This window comes from Amblyomma mixtum, chromosome 3 (genome assembly GCF_055824585.1).
Source record: "Amblyomma mixtum isolate Tamu chromosome 3, ASM5582458v1, whole genome shotgun sequence".
Lineage (NCBI taxonomy): Eukaryota > Metazoa > Arthropoda > Arachnida > Ixodida > Ixodidae > Amblyomma > Amblyomma mixtum.
Genome location: NC_143014.1, coordinates 84,481,225 through 84,503,057, shown reverse-complemented (window position 1 = coordinate 84,503,057; position 21,833 = coordinate 84,481,225). Strand labels below are relative to the sequence as shown.

At 47.4% G+C, this 21,833-nt stretch overlaps 1 protein-coding gene across 1 annotated transcript in view; it reads left to right on the top strand.

Moving 5' to 3' along the window:
- The window catches only part of LOC149350823 (uncharacterized), a 130,793-nt gene extending 110,336 nt beyond the window's left edge, over nt 1-20,457 (top strand). The window contains exons 3-4 of the mRNA XM_089575569.1: nt 15,405-15,644; nt 20,408-20,457. Of these exons, the coding sequence (XP_089431695.1) occupies nt 15,405-15,644; nt 20,408-20,457 (290 nt within the window). The remainder of the gene's footprint in view (nt 1-15,404; nt 15,645-20,407) is intronic.
- The last annotated feature ends 1,376 nt before the right edge of the window (nt 20,458-21,833 follow it).

Sequence of the window (21,833 nt, the reverse complement as noted above, 5' to 3'; positions counted from 1 at the left end):
GTCCGCTGTGTAGATAGGGGATTTCGGTGGCAAGGCGTGAAACGCGGCTTACGAAGGAACCCCCAGCTGGGGACACCAGCCGAAAAGAGCAGGCGACAATAGATTTCACAGATCCTGCGCGCCTGAGCGTGCAAAATGGCACCCGGTGCTGCTCCTGCTCGGAGGGCCGGATGCGCGACGTGTGGGAGCTGCGCCTCCCTTTTCTTTGCAAGTAAACGATGCCCCCTGATAGCGCAACGGTCGCACGAGGCGCAGGCAGTGCTTCCACCCGGTAGACGTTGACGTCTTTTTGGCACGTTTGGTAAATTTTGTATAGCTGCTGGTAACTGATCGCGGGTGCACCAACGTCCGATAAGCTTGCATATCTGGAACTGTGGAAGGTTCTTGCAAGATATCTGCAAGTGCAAGATTTTTCCATAAGCATTCCTTCAGTAAACCGCTAGAGTTCAGTTACTTTGCACGACACGATGGCTTGTATAAATTTTTTTCAGACTCTTTTCGTCGGTCGTCTCAGTCCAGTCATTTGAAAAATTGCAGCCTACGAATGAACTGCACACATAGGCCATGGTTCCAATGGCGTGCTGAGTAAACTATAGGAAGGCGTCTATTCACTGCCATCGGCATGCGCTTCTCGCGTGTCGGGGTTGGCTAAAGAATGAATGTGAAGGACCAATCCTGATCCTTTGCACAGCGGTGTTTGTCATGCCGCAGCGCGGCAAGCTCTGTGCTGGGGTGATGGCAAGTTTTTCGGGTTCAGGCTCTTCTCGCACCTATGATCATCATATCAAGTTTCTAATATCAGAATATATTTGGTCGTAGCCCAAATAAATCCAACGCGCTTTGAAATCTCAGAGAGTCATGCTGCACACGTTGGTGAATAAAGAAAAATTCACCAATGTTTTACGCGACAGCGTATACAGCTCGTTCGGCCATACAGTCGTCAGCGTAGTAGTAGTCGGCACCGCGTGTCGGAAATAATTGGGAAAAAGCGTATCATGGTAATTTATGGCTCTAGTGATTGATGATTGATTAGTGTGTGATAGACGATGATGAGTTAAAGGAATCATCGTAATTAACTAATAATTAAAGAAATGAAAACCTGAAAAATTAGGGAAAAGAGGGGTTAAAAGGTGTCAAAATGCTCAGAATGAAAAAGCAATGCTTGATGATGGTAATTAAAGAAATTTAGAGTGTAGAATTGATCAATTAATTAATTGAAAGAATTGCAAAAAATGAAAAATGCGTTCATTTACGCCACCCCCGCTTGCAACAAGCTGCCGCGTTCCACTCTTCAAGGCGAAGCTTAAGCGTCCTCCAATTTTTGATTCACCAATGTTTTTGTCCTATGTAGTCAATTTTTTGTGCAGTGCCACGTGTTGGCTGTACTCGTTTTTCTCTTACTTACTGCGTGACAGTAATAAAGATAACCAGTCATGGGTCAGCGCTGTGTCCGAGTGTGTACTTCTTTCGTCCTGTCTCAGTCGCGCTGTATTTTTACCTGATGAACGTACCAACCAGCTCAATAAGGTACCCTTTCGCAATACATTCCTTATTTGCGTCGGCTGCACTTATTCTGATCCAATCCTTGGATGAAATATTTACGCTAACGCTGTCATTCAAATGTAGGCGATAAAGTTATCCATCCCGCGTGAAGACGATGCATACATTTTTTTTTGCGATGAGATTTTATGAAAAAAATAATGAGATGTTGCAGATCACTTGCAGTCGGCGAGGTATACTAGCTTTTTTAACAGGCTTAGTGTATTATGACAGCGGTGCTTGATGAGCATACGAAAACTGCGCAGTGAATGCTTTTGTGGTCATCTGTAAAACTGAAAGGGACTGCAGCGGCTACAGAGAAGGCTCTTCAAGGTTTCATTTTTTTTACACTTGATCTCCTAATGCCTCGTTAGGCGCTGGGAAGTTACTATTAGCCATGAGAAATGTTTCGTACATTATCGTCTTTTGCATGCTTAATTCCAGCTGTGATAACCCTTGAATGACTGTTTTGTATTCATGACCTCAGAGCATTGATTTAGCGAAAACTGTCAGGATAAAAGTTTGCACTCGGTGATTAATGAAATAGAGGTTCAAGTAGCACTAACTTTACACTCTAGCATCTGAGCAAGCGTAAGGTGCATAGCGCTACGTCATGGCAAATGAACTTTGATGAAAAGAAAGTGAATAGCTTTTTAAAGAACACCATCTTGAAGCGTTGGTACATTAAGATCAATGGCCCTTGTTCACTATAATATGATGCGCTCTACTAAAGTACGGTAACGACGAGGACATCAATAATCGGGATTTCATCACAGCCAGCACACAGTGGCATGGTCATGAGTTACTAAACTTAATCTTGTCACAGAACAGCTTTATCTTTTCGTTCTCTTGTCTTGCCATGTGAAACAGCACTTTATACAACCATTTTTTTTTTCAGCATTTTCTATGTACATCGACCACCGTAGATTTTCCAAATAAACAGCAGTTAAACACTGAGGCCTAGAAGTTACTGAATACGTGATAAGAGCATACGAAAGGGAAGGAAAATAACCTGCATTACATACTAAAGATTAATGCAGAACCAAAGGGCAGAAGAAAAAACTGCCTGGCGGCCATTAGTAATGCCGCGAATTTCAGCGCTAGTTGGTCGCTTAACCGCGCCTCTCAAAGGTATTACTGATAAATGAGGCTGTTAAGCGTACAGCTACCACTCAAAATGACAGACGGGTTGGCGTTGAACTGACGCTTCACCACCGGTGTGGCACCATCGTGGGTCGCCGGGCTCTTCCTTTCGGCGGCTTTGTCTTTGTAGGCCCTCACTTTCTGAATCTGGCCCTATTGTCGCATTTTCTCGGCATCGCTAGCTCGCACGTACTATCTTTGTCAAAAGTAATCAGGCAATGGGGTTTATTTCTTAGCCCTGCAGTGGAGCACTTATGGCACCCTTTAACCTCTAAATCTGCTTAAGGTAAGGAGAAACTTTGTCCACATCTTTGGAGACCTTTCGGGCCTTCGGGCTGCCGTAAGGGCTCCACTATACGGCTTAAGAAAATTCCCTTGCTTGGTTGCATTTGACAAAGAGGTGCGCCCACGAGCCACGTGACAGTGACGTCATACGAGCGCACGGCCTCGGACAACGCGAAACCACCGCACGTGTCATTAAGAGTTAATGCTTTAAAAGCAAATCCGATTGCATACTGTTTCTCAATTGAACATCGCTGTTGAACAGTACTCAAGCAATCCGAAAGGCTACACTAACTAGGCTAGATTCAGCCGTTATCAGAAAGAACATTTCAAGAAGTGCTGTACGCAGCACTGGGGTTCCTTGGGGTATTCTCTGGCAACCTTATTCACCATTTCACTACTACACTGAAAGATAACACTGTGTACATAGCTGCTGAGTTGTGCCTTCGGTCTCTGAAAGTAAAAGCAACGAACAACATATGCGCAATTTTCTTCTTTTATCGTATTTAGATTTCAACAAATGAATTGAGCAGGCTGTAAGTAAATACAGGCATACAACAGCTCTGCTCGATTCAGTTTTCAAAGAAGCTATACCCCCCCCAAACGTTTAAATTGCTTTCGGAGTACGCACACACGGCGGCTCATGTTGTTGGCGCGCGCGAAAAGAGGGAGGGACCGCTCCCGAGGCCGCCGGTGAGCCCAGTGGGTCTAGCGCGTCTGTGCCTACAGCTCTATCTGAGGTATGTGTGCGCGCGCGCGCACGCTCGCGATTTCTGCCAGGTTCCTCACTGCCCCCGGTGCCGAGGTGAGGGGGCAACGGCAGCGCATGACAGACAAGATATATGATAGCCAGGGGCAGCGTAAGAGGAGCCGCAAGTTTGCACCCGGTAATTGTTTAAAATGGTTACCTTCCTGCCTCGGCCTGCCCAGGTGGGCGAAGGGGGACGTCGCCGGGCCCCGGGGAAAGGCCCAGCCAACCAGCCCGACGGTGGCGTGCCGTAATCATGGCGACTGCCGTTCGCGGCTTCCTGTTTCCACCGTCTCAGGCAGATGGTGACTGCCTCCAGCTTAACAAGCAGATGTCGCGCTGACCGTGACGTGCCTGGAATAACGCAGGTTGAGTCGCACTCCTCGAGTTAAGCGCAGCACTGCATGTATTCGCGCGCGAAACACACGGTGCGAGAACAAGGAAATTTTGCACGTGATGAGCATTCGGCGTTCTTCACAAAAACAGAAGCATTATGCCTCTGCGTATATCCGTGAACGTTGCTTCCCTGCACGCAGGCTTTTCTTGCGAATGACCTCAAATACGTATTCATGAATGGAACAGGGTTATAAAGCCATAATCTTGAGATATGATTTCGGCGAACGAGTTCCTATGTGGCTTCTGTTCTGTGTTGTCTGGGTACTTATTGAAAGAAGATCGAACGCTGCTTCAGTGACTACAACCCACTCTCTTTTTTGTTGTTATTGTTGCAAGTTTAGGCACGAAGAAAAAATTGGAAGGGACACTGAAGCTCCGCCAAAAAACGTTATAAGTTATAACACGATATCTAACGCGTTAATACTCATTTATGCTGCCAAATTGGTCATTCTCTACTTAACATTCATAGATCCATGGCAGTCCTGGCGCAGTGGTGCAGCGGTTAAGTGATGCGCCACTGCCCTGCATGCGATGCCAGGTGCTGCTGCTGGTGGTACTTGTGCGATCCAGGTTGCCCTTCACGAGCAACCTCTCGCGACCAATCATTAATTTAACTGCCACCTACCAAGGCGCGCAGTTTGCTCTCAATCCGGTGGGCAGGTTGGGATGACGCCGCAAGGTCACGTGATCGAGGTGGCACACCTACCGCCTCGGTTGCTTCTGTAGGGATTTTTAGGATTATTACGCCCAACGACGTCTACGGCGACGCCAGATTTTCTGCGACAAGGGCTCTTTAACGCTGTCGCGTTAAAAATGAGAAAAAACTAGGCCAGAAAACGGGAGCAAAAAAAAAAAAAGCTTCTTTCCTCCGCAATTATTTTCCACCATTTCACCTGGCAGATTACACCTCAGTACAGGAGAGAGGCAGTGTATATCGCAACTATCACTGGATGCTAGCCGTGATGAGCACAAAAAAACAACGGATCTGTCCCACGACTCACGGGCACCTGCACGGTAATGCAACTGCCACTATCTCTTTAGCGTTGCGAGAACGCTCCAGATGCCCGTTCGCTTCGATGCAATGGCTCAGAAGAGTGCGAAAAACACAAAAGCGGGTCTCTGGCTCGCCACCTAGCGCTTCGATGCATGACCCCACCACGCGCGGGGACGACGATGCTTGCCTCCGCCGCCTAAGGCAGAGTCGCTGGAGGGAGAAGAAGGCAGCGTCAACAGGAAAGAGTAAACAGGATTTATATCTGAGTGTAAACAGAGTTGTACCGGCTGCGCTGCGAAGGAAGAAAGGCGCGTGTCGTGGAGGCCGGAGTGCATTTGGGATTTGCCAGAAAAGGTGTCTCGCAGACCCCGGTTCCCAGAATATGGCTTCCTGCGCGTTCCGCGGCGGTGTTCGCGCCAAGCGCTCTGTCGCAGTAAGTCCCCAGGGAGACGGTTGTGTTGCCTCGCCAAGCGGTGACTGCCGCCTTGGCGACGATTCGGCCCACTTCTCTCCCTGCTGATACTCGTACGGCCGAGAAGCGTCGCTCTCTGCCACTGAATTGGTAATACGTAGAGAGGAACCTATGTCAGATCACTGTGGCCCAGCTATACACTTTTCAAAACTTGAAAGTGTGAGTCGCAAAGGAGGTTAAGAAGGCAGCAGCTTGCACGGTTTGGTTTTCTCCAGTTTATATCCGGTATCGTAATCGGCAAAGTTGTCACTGGATGTTGATCCGCTGCCCGGGTTAGGGCCTTGGAAGCGTACCTGGCGGCCTCCGTACTTCACTTGTGGCGGTATTTGATTCATTTACTTTTACCACATGACAAAATTATGGGGAATGCGGCATAAAATAAATATTGAGTGCAAAGAAATTTTGTCTCCAAGAAGGAAAAAGATTGGGAAAAAAGAGATCTCGTGTCTGGCTTCACGCATACCAATATTTCTCCCCGGAATGGCCACTGCAAAGTACCGCCGGCGTAAATTGGGCATCACTACGAGAACTTGCTTAGTTTACGTTCTGCGGTTGTACAAGACGCGGCGGCAGCTCTAGCGCAACGCCACATCTTCCAGACCGGCTGCGGCTGACGCTGCTTGGCACTATACTATTGAGACGAACCCTTCGCACTAACCGTCATGCCAAAAAAATAAAGTGCTGGGTTGAGTTACGTCACTTGTTGCATTCTAACATGTTGGAAATAGCCGTAAAGGCCATTACGATACGATCTCACAGGCGACCATTACGCTTAGTCGCTTAGGTACCTGCAATGAAAGCGAGTGTTAGCTACGTATAGATTACTAAAAAAGAGTCTGTCCTTTGGAACAAAAAAAAAAAAAAAGCTGCCACAATTATCTCACAATTGTCTACCTCATCGATGAGACGACAGGTCTGCAACGGTTATCGGAATAGCATGTGTGAGCTATAGGCGTGAGTGAAATGTTTTTGCGCTCATCAGAAAGTTGAACTGGTGCTTTGGTAGTTATGTTTACATTCTAAAGTTCGTGAGATAATCGAAGAAAATACTGCTCATTTTCGACTGAGTTACAGTGTTAGGAGTGAACTGATGCTAGGTAGACAAATTGCTTGATGGAAGTGCAGATGCGACGCTTCAACGCTCCGCGTATAGTTCTGGGGCGTTGCCGGCGCGTGTGATTAAAGCCCGAAGCGCAGTGGAAGAGAGCGTTAAAAACTGCTAATAACGGCTCAGTCTCGGTGGTGCTCACGCCTTGTCCCAACCAGGAGTCACGGCCCAGTGCACAGGCGGCGCTGCGGGTGCACGGCGGGCCTCGATATCGGCGAGAAGTGGCAGCGGGGGAGGAAGCTCTTCCAGCGAGGCCCAAGCGGAGCCGGCGAGTGCGCGTGCCTCGGTGTCCGGGCAAAGGCGCGCGCGCACGTGGTTCGGGGACGTATGGATATGCCGAAAGCCCCGGGCCGGTGGTGGGAGTCAGTTGGGCGCAGAGCCGCGACTAACCGGGCTCCCACTCACGCACGCACTGGATCCCGCAGGAAAGAAGCGCGGGAAGGAACTAATGTACTTTCCGTGTACCTTCCTACAGATCGACACATGTTCGTTTGAAGTCGCGGGGAGTGGAGGGGGGGAGGCGGCAGAAGCGCCCCGCCGCTCTTTATTTTGGCGCTGTTGCTCGGCCCTCTCCTTAGCGGTGTTCATTCTTGATGCCTGACATGGATTTCCACTATGGGCCCCGGCGGGAGAGGGGCCCGCCAGCGCGACCCTCCTCCTCTCCCTCCTCCGCCAGGGTCTCTCGTGTCGCGCCGGGCTCGGGCCGCTCTCCTCTCGCGCGGCAGCCTCCGCTTGTTAGTGCGCCGAGAGAACCTCGTGCGCGAACCGCGCGCGTGCGTGCGTGCGTGTGAGGGCCCCACGCGCGCCTTTTGTGCTTTCAGCTTGGCCCGTCGCGTCGAAAGTAGCTTGTTCGGAAACTTGTCGGACGTAATTTTTGAGAAGTGCCGACATATGTCTCTGGCTTTTCTGCTCCTTGCGATCGCAGCCGTTAACAGCTTGCACGAACGGAGTGGCATTTTTGCTCGCCGCTTCTCCGGCACTGGAAGCAGCCGGAGCTGCGGCGCGACTTCTATCTTTATGGCGAGCTCTTCTCCTCCTTGTGCACGCCTCCCTCTAGCGGGGCAGGCGTTCGCGGAGGGACTCTCGCGCAGCGCCAAATTCCCCACAGCGACAGATGCAGCTGGGAGCTTCTTTTCTTGAGTGTGGTTTGAGGAGTAAGATGGGAGATCTTTTTCGTGACGTACATCATGCACAGTTAGTATCGACACTTATCGGAACTCGTAATGGCGGTAATGGACAAGAAAACGCTTCTACTTCTTCACTGCCATTCAGCGGTTCTGCATGCGCTTCTTAGGTATTATATTACCAACGGGAAGCACAACGATGATTGACCACATACTTCGACGAGCGATAGTTATAATTTAAGTGTTTTAATCGAAAAGGAAATACGTTCTTGAAACGTGCATGCTGTCGGAGACAAGGTTATGAATTATTTCTCCTTGCAAAGGGCAGTTTTCGCTCGCCATTTGCCATCAGGCACCACTAAAAAGAGTTTGTGGTCACTGAAAATGTTTAGTAGCAACTGCAGCATACTTAAAATATTTATGCTGTATAGCTGAATCCGGAATAATCTTACAGAAAAAAAAAGCGGCCGCATGTTTCCCGTAGACGACTTGTAATAGGAAGAATGGCTGGCGCGCAGTTAGGCATTCGGTGGCGAGACCGAGCAGCATTCGGTGGCGAGACCGAGCAGAATTCGCCGCTGCGGTAGAGATTCCGCCGAAATACCCAGCGGAGAGGCCGATCGGTCCACGACCTATTTCTGCTGCCAGAAAAATCTGGCTGATTTCCATCGGCCAGTAGGACGGTGAAGAGGAAGTTGCGTTTCCCGGGGCGACCTCCACGGCGGCGCTCTTCGAAGCAGGACCCCTCGCTTCCGGCTGAATCCGTCGTTGTTACTTCCGTTTTCAGTGCGTTCACTAGTCATAAATGAAGCACCGGTCTTTCGCTTCGTCTCATCTCGCCTGCAACAAAACGTATGAGCAGAAAACTTGCTCTAATTTTTTGTTTATAGTGACGATTCTACCGTTTCTGTCTTGTATCTATTACTGATACTGGAACTGTATCTGTTGCTGACACAAATAACTATCACGAAGCTTTGGCTAGCGTTGTATAAACTCTGACAGTTTTGTTCTGCACTAATATATTCACTGTTTTAGCAAACTTTGTATATATAGGAATTATCTTTTAGGCACCCGTTTTTTTTTTCTGTAGCACTGTTTGCTCTCAATTTTTCTGCCCACTCACCTCTGCAACGCCTGTACGGACCTAAGGATGAAAAGAAGTAAAATAAATAAATAAATAAATAAATAAATAAATAAACAAACAAAGAGGAGCGTCGGCTTCTTGACAAAAATGGTTCCCGTTTTAAAAACCAGATGACGCCGCTCGGCTGAGCTCGTCGTTGCGTGTCTGCAGACACTGAACTAAAGGAGCAACGGTGACCAATGGCGTAACGTCCCGCAAAATTCCTGCGTTTATCGTAGGTAAGCGTGCATACGCTGATGATACGTAGACAGCGTCGATTTATACTTTTTTCTAACCGCATCTGCGTACTCTGCGAGTAGGCGATAAGCAGACGATGAGGAGCGGTGGAACAAGTTTAACGCTAGAGCTCGCGCTGGAAGCGGCAACGCGTTGGCCGGGAAGTGGGAACGAGGGAGCACTTCGTCGGCGGCCGATTTCGCTCGCTTTGGCCGCGAAATGCCCAAGTGTGAAAGAACCATTATAATGCTTACGCCTCAAAAAAATAATTAGGTTCAGTTGTTTTGCACTTCGCCGTACGAGAACACTACACTGTTAGCAAAAAAACACCCAAAATGGAGTAAATGACTTGTCCTCTAACGCACACCCAAAAGGAGTTTTTTTTACTCCATATGTATGGTGTTTTTATTGACTCCCTTATATAAGGGAGTTATTTTGGAGTATAAAGGGAGTTATTTTGGAGTGAAAAGGGAGTAAATTTTTTACTACCCACAGAGATGGAGCCCAGAAATGGCTTCATGTTTATTTATCCTCATTCAGGCTCATTCTTACAGCAGTGAGAGCGGCGGAAACGGGCAGTAGCTATGCGCGCCGCCGGCAATCCAACTTGGGAAACTGCGCTGCCCTAATGTAACCCCGCGTACGCATTCTTTCCGCCGTCTGCTAGCCCAGCGGCGGCGTACGCGGCAGGAGTCGTCTGCTTGTCGTCTCCTTTTGCTGTACGAGCTCGTTTCGTTGGTCATGTTCGTAGATAAAGGGATGTAACATTATAATCAGTAGTTCAAAACTGAAATGGAGACGCTGGGTAGTTTTCACGGTCATGCACCACGCTATATTTGACTCAAAACCAGAGCAGAAGAGACGAAAATACACCTGATGGTAGTTTGGAATGTCAGTGTTTGCTTTCAAATTCACTTCATTAAGGCTTGGATTTTAAACATGGTTGAGGAAAAATGTGGCCTCATGAGTTCAATCAACAGCTCAGCGTTGACACCATGTTCTTACACAGTTCCATGTTCATGCAACACATAATCCGCTGCAACACATTGCGAGAACCACACTGAAAAAAGCCTGTGAGAATTAGGCCTAAGCGGGGGCTGCAACGGGGTGGCGACACAAACAAAGTAAAGTCAGATATGGTTAGAGCACTGGAGGCTTCACAGGAGCAATTCAATTATGTAACGTACTGTAGCGGAAAACAGCGGCAAGTCGATTTCTTGTACCGCGGCGGATGCCCGTGAAGGAGCAGAAGTCAGCAGAGATCCAGCGACGATGGTAACCAAGCGGTCGTCACTCACCGCCATTATCCGACAACATGACCAGAAGCAGACGAGACGCTAGGCGGCGGGGCGGATTGCACAAAATGATGTTTTTTTACTCCATTTCCGCACTGGTGGAGTATTTGGCACAATTAACTCCCTTTCTAGACTGGAGTAAATGCTGGTAAATCCTCATTTTTTACTCCATTATTCCATCATGGGAGTAAAATGGAGGACAGTCCACCTTTTTACTCCCCACTCATGGAGTAAATGTTTTCACAAATGGAGTAAAAAGGGTGGCCGCCACCATTTTTACTCCCTTTTGGGTATATTTTTGTTTACAGTGTACGTTCACATAATGCATTATATGTCTATCGCTGTCACATTATCCGTTTACTGTATAAACTACCGGGGAGAGTCGGTCTCGCGAACAAATGATCTAGTAATGTTCCAGACAACGTTTCGATACTATAAAAATGCACAATCAGACATGGACGCCCTCGAGAGGATGCCCTCATCCTCATTATCATGAGGACTTTACGCGATGAAGTGAATGAAGGTAAGGGAAGACAGATGTAGAAAAATGGCCGAGGGCGAGAGAGGGTGAAAGGGAAGAGGTGAGGATGAGAGAGAGCGCTGTGCACAGGGTGAGGGAGGAAGCCACCCACAATCCCCATATGGCCTCCTGCATGATATCGAGGCGGAGCATGTTTCAGCCCTCTGTGTTTAAACGTAAGAGTCCTAAGCTTCTCAGGCATGGTTATCGCCGATAATATTCATTTATTTCTTTGCAGCATACTTTGTAGCATCGAAGCTTAAAAACAGGCGAATGGACTAAAAAACAGCATGCTATCAACGCCACTGAGTAACTATAAACAAACAGAAATGTGCGAAAGACTAACTACAAACAAGACACCAGAAGTTCAAAATATGGCGTACAAGCAGTGTACCGCACACCATTCGAAAATCTAGCAGTTCATGATTATCATCTGTAAGTAAATGGAGAGCTGTATTCTGGGGTGCACCTGGCGGTTGCGTCATTGTTGATTGCTGTAGAGATGAGACGAGAACAGGGGTATATAGACAAGTCGGTGTGCAGTGCACGTCCTGCGTACTCTTTCATCTTCCGGCCCACAGTGCAGGCATGGCAGCCTATCACGTGTTTTGTTACATCTTCACGATTGCATTATCGAGCTGTTAATTTCTGTGTTATATTGACCAGTGGCAGCCGCAACGATTGTGCGACCAAGAAAAGGCGTTGCGCGAAGCACATCCTTACCTTCCTGTTATGGCGAACCCAACCCTTGACATGGCTGAACTCGCCCCCCACCCCTCCCACACACACACACACACACAACGAACAATTATCGGAGCCAGGTTCCGCTTCAACAAAGTTTCTGCGCATCCAAATACGCGTATACAGAGTTAAATATCTCGCTTCACCAAAAATGGTCGGCGAAGTAAGTCTGAACTTTGAATTGTGCCGCTCATATTCCTGCGAAAACTGAATTGACGACAGGCACGTACGCATAACGATGTACTATCCGGCGCACGACTGCCTGCAACTGTTTCGCCTACGGCTTGGACTCCGCGGGTGCTACCCGCGACCGTTGTAGCGAGGTGGCTTGCGGCTGGACTGCTTTTTTTGCTCGCTGTGCCTTATGTTAACTAGTCGTTCATTTCAATGCGAAGTTATCGTGTCCACAGTAGCAGGTAACAATAATGTTAATTAGACCTTTTATGGCAAACAATGGCCAGAGTCAAAAGACTTTAGCTGCGGCTTCAGTATGATTCACGTTAAGGTTATCGACACCCGGGAAGCGGCGCGCACCCAGTCTGCTGTCGCCCGGCGTGCCGGCGGGTGGCATGTCGTTGCAGCTAGGAAGCGCGCCGCCTGCGTGCACGCAATCATAATGGTTCAAATGCCTCGTGCGGGAACTGCAACGGGAATGGCTTATAAAAGGGGCGAGTTTTAACGTAGTTAAATAGAGCAGACGTGCGAAAATCATGTCTTTATAGCCTGGTTGGCTTATAGTTTTGCTGTGCTAGGTCGTCGGCACGTCTGGCGACGAAATTAGTTCGATAGAAGTATCAGCTGATGAAGACGACGATGTGCAATGTACAGCGTGAGAGTGTCTTACAGTTTAACTCGAGGCGTGATAGCATAGTGCTCTTGTGCAGAGGCCAGTCGCAGAAATATTTAGTTTATTTATTTAGACTCGCAAGGTCAAATCAAGGTAAGGCTTCAGCGATGAAACGGCTTTTGAAGCTTTGGTCGTGAAGTAAAGTTTTCACTCTAAAAAGGCTGTCCTATAGGCCGAGTAAGAGCACGTCAAGTCACTTGCATCGTACCGCAGTCATAAAACGTATTCGAAGAGTCGGAGCAACCGCATATCTGCCGCATCTTCCAAAGCATCGATTTCGACTCCGATTTAACGCACTGTGACATGCGCGCACGAGCGCCTCGTCGACGCCAAAATGCCTCCAGGCGGCGCGGTCCTAATTCGAACTTCGCAGGAAAAAAAGTACGGTCGCTTTTATAACGCTTGCGAAAAAAGCAAATGTTATGGCTTTTTATAACCAGCCTAGCTGGTGCCATTATTGCACCAATACGTCTTGTTCGGTATTTCCGGAGCACGAAAATTGCGCCACGGCGCTCACTTAGAAACGAAGAAAGATCAATGCTGACCGACCATTGAAAATAAACATTGATCACGAACTATCCAGTCCAACCTGTCAACGTTCATGACTAAATTGCACTACAACCGAGTTTGCGCTTAGTTTCTCGCTAGCTGGTCCTGTGAATTTCGTTGCAGGAACGTTGGACGGTATACGCTATTCGTGGCGTATATACTGTTACAGAAGACACGGCAGTAATTAAATTAATGCAATTAATTGAATTATGGCAATTTAATTATCTTTCGCGGTGATTTTTAATGTAATGATTTAGTTTTTGCTTTAGTAATATAGCGATTTAATGAATTGCTTTTGGGCTGTAATTTGATAACAAAAGTAGTTTACTACATTCCAAATTACTGTTTCTAAAATGCGCCATCACTCTTTGTGTCGGCAAAGCTTTGGTCTCTAATATACACGGCAGGGCGGCCCGAAATCAGGAGCGACGCGTGGCAGGCCTGCACCAGTTAAGAGATCGGCAAGTACAAAAGAATTCAGAAAGGCTGGGTGTTCGAGACCACCATTGTCCTGTGTTGTTGGTTCGCCGTGTGCGCGTATTCGAGAGACAGTGTACGTGTGTTAAGAGACAGAGAGAGATTCAAGATTTAAGGTTGCGCTTGCGCTTGTGGCACCCATTGGGCAGATGGCGCGCGTCGGAGTGCGAAACGAGCAAGGAGCGCGCGCAGAGGCACTCCCATGGTTCGGTTGCTCTCGTCGCCGCGGGGCGTGGTTGAACAAGCGGTGTAATGCGCATGGCTGGAACATTCCTGAGCGCCGGAGCAGATTCTTGGCACCTGCTTCGCTGGCTTCAAAACAGTGGAGACAGGTTCGGGCAGCAAGGCCTTGGGTTCATCACTCGTTTCTGTCTTGGCCGCAGTGACAGTGGCGGCTGCTTGGTCACGTTCCTCTTTTCATTGTTTGTTCATGTTCTCTTATGGTGCAGGAAAGAAGAGGGATGGGGAATTAGATGGGTGGGGTAGAATTTTGCGGGAAGACCAAATAATATGGGCATCACGTCTAGAGAGAGAATTTGGGTTTTCTTATATGTTTACTTTGGTTCTTTGTTTGCTTCAAAATAAAAGCATCTTAAAAGTAATTATATTATTTTTCGGTAGTAATTGTAATGTCATGACTTTTTACGAGCAATTAGGGGTAATATAATTTAATTACTTTCTAGCGGTTTTTATAAAAGTGATCAGAGATGAAATTTAACTACATTTCAAAAGTAATTTTGTCATGTATAGAGTATACAGTGCATACGCCTTTAAAAGCATGAGTGGTCTTCACTGTTATTTAGGTGAGTTTGTAGCTGTACTGTTATCCAAGTGAGCTCAGCAGCGCTGACTCAAAAGTTGGTGCAAATCTGGACTCCATCACCGCAGAGATCCGGCACCCTCTTTTCGGCACCTCCAACGGTAGTAGCGCAATGCTTTCGACAGAACACTGAGCACAAAAATACGTGACAAATCTAGTGTCACCCGTTATTTGTCTGGTAACTGCTATTAAAACTGGCTAGCACGCACATATGAAAATGACAAAACTTAGACTTTCTTCCTCACTGCTTTTTGGATGCCTGTCATGTCGCTTCATTGGTGAATTACTGCGTTACTGACCACGTGCTCACAGCCAAAGCGGGGGCTTTATATAAAATTTGCAAGTTTTTTGCGGACACGAGAATGGCGAGATGTAGGCCTAGATGGCGTTTTATTGCACAAAGGTTAATTTAAAGGCTACCGTCGAGGACGCATTGGGCGCGCATTTCTCATCGTCTTATGAAGCCCTCTGCTATTCTAGGACGCTTGTTTTGCCCTGGATTTTCCGAAAGTGTTGTATTCTTTAAGAGCACTTTGTTGGTGTTGAAGTATTTGCAATCGCATGACCCGACTTCTTGATATACTGAGTTTTTCGTGGCCTCCAAAGTGGAATTTTTGGCATTTTTGTTTAATTCATGGGAGCGAGTGTATCTAAGCACTTGTAGGCGAGCCCTCCTTGCTTTGTATTGTGGAACGCACCACCACCAACATGGTTCTAATGTACCATTTTTAGAATACCTATTGTCGTTAAAAATAAAATTACACTTACGTGACACCCATGACGAAGCGTTTTTTTTTTCTGTAACGGCTGCACCTTCTCCGTTCGCGTTCAGTCTCAGCATTTAACATAATTTTAACCAGCCTGGGGTTTTGGCAACGATGTTACTTTAATTCTTGGCGAAGCCGTCCAGAACAGCAGTATGGAATTGGTAATAGCATGAGTAGCTTTCTTAATTTCATAGCCCCACTTATCCTATGTTTGTTTTCCAGGGCTGGAGAGCCACAATGGTGGAAGGCGGACACGAAGATGCCGATATGAAGTGCTGCGGTGCAGCGTCGACGGAGCTACGGCAAGGTACAAGTCGTCATCCGTCGCACCAAGTACAACGTCGGCTTCTTTCGCGAATCGGAGAAAGATCAAGAATTCAGCTTTAATCGAGCAACTCTTGTTCACGCTACGAGCTGCACGCACTTTACGGTCCTTTGAGGGTCGGACAGTGTCTAGTACTGGCGAGTTTCAATCAAAGCGAAAATCTTGTCCGGCCCCTGGTACAATTTATACAGCTATATTTACCTACTTCATATTTGGACATCCCAAATTTCCGCGAAAGCAGAAAAAAGGAGGCCTAGCGGCGCCCTTTCTCGGACATTCAGCATGCGCACATATCAGTATCTGAGCGATAGGGGAAAACAGTGTGGGAAATGGAGGAACCGTACGATAGGGGCAGAAGATGAAATAATGCAGGTTGATTGCGGACGCATCGCCAATGCTTTAACATTAGTACTTTTAACACGTCATCTTCTGTACAGCTTAGCTGTTTAAGAAAAAGAACACATGAGCACATTTACAGCGTAAAGAGATGGGTGCCGGTAAAATGCTACTTAAGTCTATCGTACATGGTCACATCAGTGATACTAACTGCTCACCTCCATGCTTCTTCACCTCCAGACAATTGCACTTGTATCTGTTCCTTAAACCTCGCCTCATTCTACCATATAAAAAAGTCGCGTGAAACAATGGCCTCTTTCTGCGTGTATTATTCCTTAACACGGAGTGGCATGATAGTTTTCACAGCTGCGGCTGCTCAACGTACATTATTCCTTTTCCATGGAAAAATGCATCATGTGCAATTTTTCAACAATCAATATAAGACTCTGTTAAGGCACTTTCTGAAGCCTTACAAAAAAAATTGTGTTGCAGCCCTCGTGTCACCGAAATAAAGTTACCACCACCACAGCTTCCCTGTCCCGCAATGTTCGTTCGCACTGTTCGCAATAATGGATAAATGAACTTGCCGGATTTGAAAACCTCTGCAAAAGCCTGTGCATTTAAAATGCTTTCGTCTTACTCCTTGCTTGCCAGGGACAGATTTATCGGTGATTCTTGGACATGTGCGGTCCTATTTGCGCAATGCGTTTCTGGGATGGGGTTTCGCATAGTTTCCCAAAAGAAACTTTTAATCTGGAGGGATGGGGAGGAGGTTGCATCCCCCCCCCCCCCCTGCCATCCGCTCCCTCCTCCTTCCTTAAATTCACCTCTATTACTCGCTTACTAACATAACTGTGCATAAGATGCAAAACTATGCTGTATTAGTTTTCTTACTTCTTTTTACGACTCAGCCACAAATTTAGTCGCACAATTTTAGTCTACTACAGTAGCTTAGTGGTGCATGTAAGCACCACTTGACTATAGAAATGAATGAAAACAACAAAAAAGGAGGAAAATTACTCTGGACATTTTTTTTAATGGCCACTCACGGTTTATTTTTTTGGCGCTCTACGGCATTATCTCAGGGTAGCAGTAGTTGTACAAAACTGAACATATGGCACTTGTGACCGGTGTGTGCTCCTGCCTTTTCCAGTTGTTGAATTAAAGTTGAAAACAACACGCCATTCGAAACACAACAAAATCAAGACTGTTTCTTGTTAATTTTCATTAAAATTTGGCCGTTTTTACTCTTCAGAAAAAGAAAAGAAGCTAAAGGATGAGCTGCGACAGCTATTACATTTTGAACTGCGCAAAATGAGTTCATGTATGGTTGCAAAAAAGTTCTTTATATAACCACTTCCTTGGTGGTCACAACCGAAAAAAATAAAAAAACAGCGCGGTTTTACATTCCATACGTGTCGAAACGAGCCAGTAATTTTTGTCCCATACGCTAATTCGCGCTACTTTTGAGGCAAGTTAGGGCAACCGAAGAAAGTCGGAATGCAGAACCGACGCTACGATGTGAATCTTCCGTTGCCTGCACCCCCTAAAAAGGCTCTAGTCCCCCCCCCCCTTCCCCCCACCTCCTCCCTTATTTCGTCACGCCCGCCACCCCTAAAACGAGCAGACTGCCCACGCTTGCCGCACGTTTCTCCCCACACATCTTTCATGGACGGTACTCTCCGTTCTCCCGCCTCCGTATGCCTTCCTGGGTCCTATCAAAAATGCCCCCCGATAAGAGCGCCCTCTGTGGCCTATATTGTATATGTCATACATACACACGCACACCTCCTCACAGAGGGGTGTATCTGGGCGTGCAACCCGGCACATTAGCTCCTGCTTCCGTTCGCGCCACGTATACATTCCTTCCGGGGCGCGAACCTTTATTTATACGTGTGTCACAGGCGCCTGCTCCCCACCACGCAACCGCTCTGGACTCCCATTAATGGATTAGCAGATTAACTTCATCGCGTCAACGCGAGGGCGACACCGCGACGAAGGTGCACTCGCGATGCGCCCGATCGATTGGACGCGTCGGCAACGCGCCGCGCTCCCCACGGCGCCCCGGCGAGCCTTGGCCACGGCCTGGCCGCAGTTGGGGACCCTGCCGGCCCGTCTCCGGAAGGCCATTCCAGTTCGCCGAAAAAGGAATAAATGGAGGTTTCAACCGAGCGCAGTCTTGTTTGACGTGCAAATGGAGAAATTCCCGTTTAAAATATTTACCTTATGCAGTAATATCGCGTGAGAATATGGGTTAGTGTTCTTCTCCTATTATTTGTTATTCAGTTTTTGCATTATCTTCTAGTTTTTCGTGCTCTTGACTTATTCCAATGCTTCTATTTATGGTATTTGCTTATCGGTCAGTCAGTGCAATTATAATTATATTTATCAACACGAAAACTGCCCGTAGTGCCTGTCTGATATGTGCGTCCGGGGTAAAGGCCTCGTCAGGCGACATATGAATCTCCTTTGCCTCCCCTCGTGGACCTATTGCGTCTTTGCATTTATGTCTGTAATAAAATGAATTGGATTGAATTGTGATTCGCAACGCAAGCTTGCTCGCGAGCATCGGAGAGGTATGCTCTGTGCACTGCCCTTATATAAATGGTCTACAGACAGTCTATAGACTTCTTATAGACTCTATTGCCTTCAAATAGATATTTATTTTTGTCTATTCATAGTCTGTAGACTGCATATAGAGAAAAGTCAGAAAAGTCTACTAAAAGTGTATGGCCATAAGTCTGTAGATTGTGTATAGACTGTCTAAAAATATTTTGTAAGAGTATGCTACGCAATGCCGTTGGTATGAACTGTTCGTTCACATCAAAGTCATTGCTCTGTCATCCTCAGTGCTTAATACCCAGCCAGTTAGTTCACTTTTCGGGAGTTCGCCATTTCTGTTTTAAATTCTCTTTTTTTTTTTCAGTGCAGCAGAGAACAAGAAAGCCGGTCGGATCAAGAAAGGTTATATGGTTCTTTGTTTGAGAGAAAGAAAAAGAAGTGGCCGTGGGCAACTAACTATCTCACTGAACGGTGGGCGCCTGAACTACACCGCGGCCGAAAAATCCCCTCTGCTCCTGTTCGAACGTAGGCGTAAATCGGGCAAACCGAAAGTCTCTAAAGTTGTAATTTTCGGTCACAAGTCCGATGGTGATGCCGTGTGGCGGCGGGCGAAGCGCTTATCGCTTTCTTTACAGGGATTTTGGGAATGAAACATTAGTCTATCGAGAACGCTTGACTAGAGAGAAAGCATGAAGTATACTTTCTAGAGACTTTAGAGTAGATAAACAAACAAGAGGTCATCATGAAAAAAACCTGCACATTGTCATTCCATACCGTCGTTTCACTACCAGCAGTTTACATGCGACGCAGCTGGCGTAGCGCACGTCAACAGAAGCCTGCTCCGCACATATGCCACACTCATCCGTCATCCGCGAATACCTGTGCGAGGCTCTTATGACGCTCAGTGTGAGGCGCAAAAGTTTACACCGATTCGGACGACGTAGCTGAAAACAGCGCGTGGTCGACGCGCGCGCGTGTCCTCACGGCCTGCGTACGTGCGCGGAATGCCGGCCTGCGTGATGCGGGGGCACTGCGGGGCACCGCCGGAGAAGGCCGGGCAGGCGGTCAAGGCGCGGCACCGTCTGCGCCACCGAGTTTGCAGAGATGGCACCTGCTGCTGCTGCCGGAGGCGGGCGGTGCGAGCGCCTGTGCACGAAAAACCGCCTGGCCGTCGGCGCCTGTCGCCGTATTTCAGCCTCGCGCGATTAGCCCACAGCGACAAGGGTTTTCCTGTTGGTGCCCTTGTGGAACTGCGCAGCGCGCGTGCGTGCCTCCCCATGGTTGTTTTGCGTGCCGCGTGTCGCAAGGCTTGGAGGGGGGTCTGGCGGCGGTGTAACGAGAGCCAGTCTGTCACCTTCGCCATGAAAAAGAGGACGAGTCGTTCCAGACGGCACGCCAGAGGCAATTAAAAGCAGCACGTGCTTGTTACTGCCAGACATTGTGGCTACCGTAACTAGCACAACGTCGAAAACGGGAAAAGATATGATGGTATAGATCAGAAAATAACAATACGTACTGGCCATAAATATTATGGAGAGCTTGGACGTGCATAAGAAGCGCGCTCAAGAAAGAAGCAAATGAAATGAGGTCGAAAGGCGGGAGTTCGCTCTTTCGCTTCGACGTTAGAGTGTGTCATCCATACAGAAGGGAACTCAAGCTCAACCCGGCGGTACTGTGATGGATGGATGAATTGGATGGAATCAGCACCTCCTTCGAAGCCCCCCCCCCCCCCCTCCCCCCCCCCCCCCCCGCCTTTTTTTTTCGCTGTTGTTCTCATCGCAATCCATAGTTCAGGGTTACCATGCGCTGAATATGATTACTTTTTAAAAGTTCTTCAAGTTTCCCTCACTGTGTATTTTCCCTACTTTTGCGTGAACGATTCTAAAGGCCTTTTTTAATACATAATTGCCACAAATTTGATCACATTCTTTGTTATCTTAGACTTCGTCGGTATAAATTATGTTGCATCCTGAAAAACTATGCTCAACCCTTTGTACCCCAGCGGCCACATATATGGCCACAGAGTATGACCAAATTACTGAAGTGGAGTGAAGAAGTGAAGCCGTGAAATAACATTCAAATATCGCTGTCACGTCAGCGGCGACATGGTAGTAATGCTCGAGTGCTTCACTACCGATTCCACACGTTGTTCATGAATCCTCACCAGGAAAAAAAAAGAAAGCAACATTTACCTCAATTGGTCAGTCCAAATGGATTCATTAGACTTAAATAGACTCCCTAGGAGAGTGAATTGGCTCACGATTTCAACTGAGTAGTCCAATTGGTGTCCCTATTTCCAGTCGGGCACACCATTTAATTCTGCCATTTAATTTGTATCATCCAAAAAATGGCAGTTCCGTCTAGATGGTCCAATCTTAGTGTCTGGAGCACTGCAATGGGACATTCCATTTGGAGCTTGCGATTGACAGCAAAAAGAGAAAAGGAAATTTTCTTGTTAGAAACCAGTTTTTTCCTTGACTGTTACCTGCATATTGCTCTCTACTAACCCGGAACAGCGAACTAATCAGACGCTCGTAAAAACATATTAACAGCTTGCTCCGCTGAGTTCTTTTCATCACTTCCGCCATCACTGCAGTCGTGATTAAACGCAATACTTCACTCAACGGACAAGAGTCTCTGGGTCCACAAGAGTCCCATGAATGGGGTGCAAAAGCCCGAAGAAGAAAAGTTTGTTCTGCCGACACATACTGATCACTTTGGTCTTTTGTCGCCTCTTCACCTTTTTAGTCTTAGTGTAAGTGTCATGCATGCTTGCCTATGGACTACTTGAAGCTGCCACTTGAATTGCAGCCAATAGTTATTCTTATGAGTGTCCTAATTTGAACGTCCAATTGGAGCTTTCCATTGGTTCGGAGTACATAGTTCGAACTTTTCTAGTCGGAACTTTTCTAGTTGGGCGTCCTAATTGTGCCAAACTGTTATTAATATTCTTTTTCCTGGGTCGGTTTGGGACGACGGTACGCCTTCCTGGGGGCACTGCCCACAGTTGGAATTTTTTCTTCAGAATGCATGCTGTGTAGTATATTGGGGCACCTGCCAGCGTATATGTGGCCCTCGGGGGTATATCCACGCCACGAATATGAAGAAGGAAACTCCAATGTATATGACGTGGATCACTGCATACACCACTGTTGCACTGAACTGGTGAAAACGAGTGCACGTCGCAGGCCAGACACCATTTTGTCTACAACGCGATGCACATTGCTAGACTGTTATATTGTCTCGAGGTCACTAAGTGCTACTATCGAGGCGGTGAAGCACGGATAGGCATCTTTAGGCATAACAATATTTACAGCGGCAGCACCAAAAAATGACCTTAAAAGTCCTGCACAACACAAGCCCGGCGTTGCGCAATGCTTGGGTTGTGCAGCCCTTTTAATGCCGCCTTTTGATGCGAAAGCTTTACT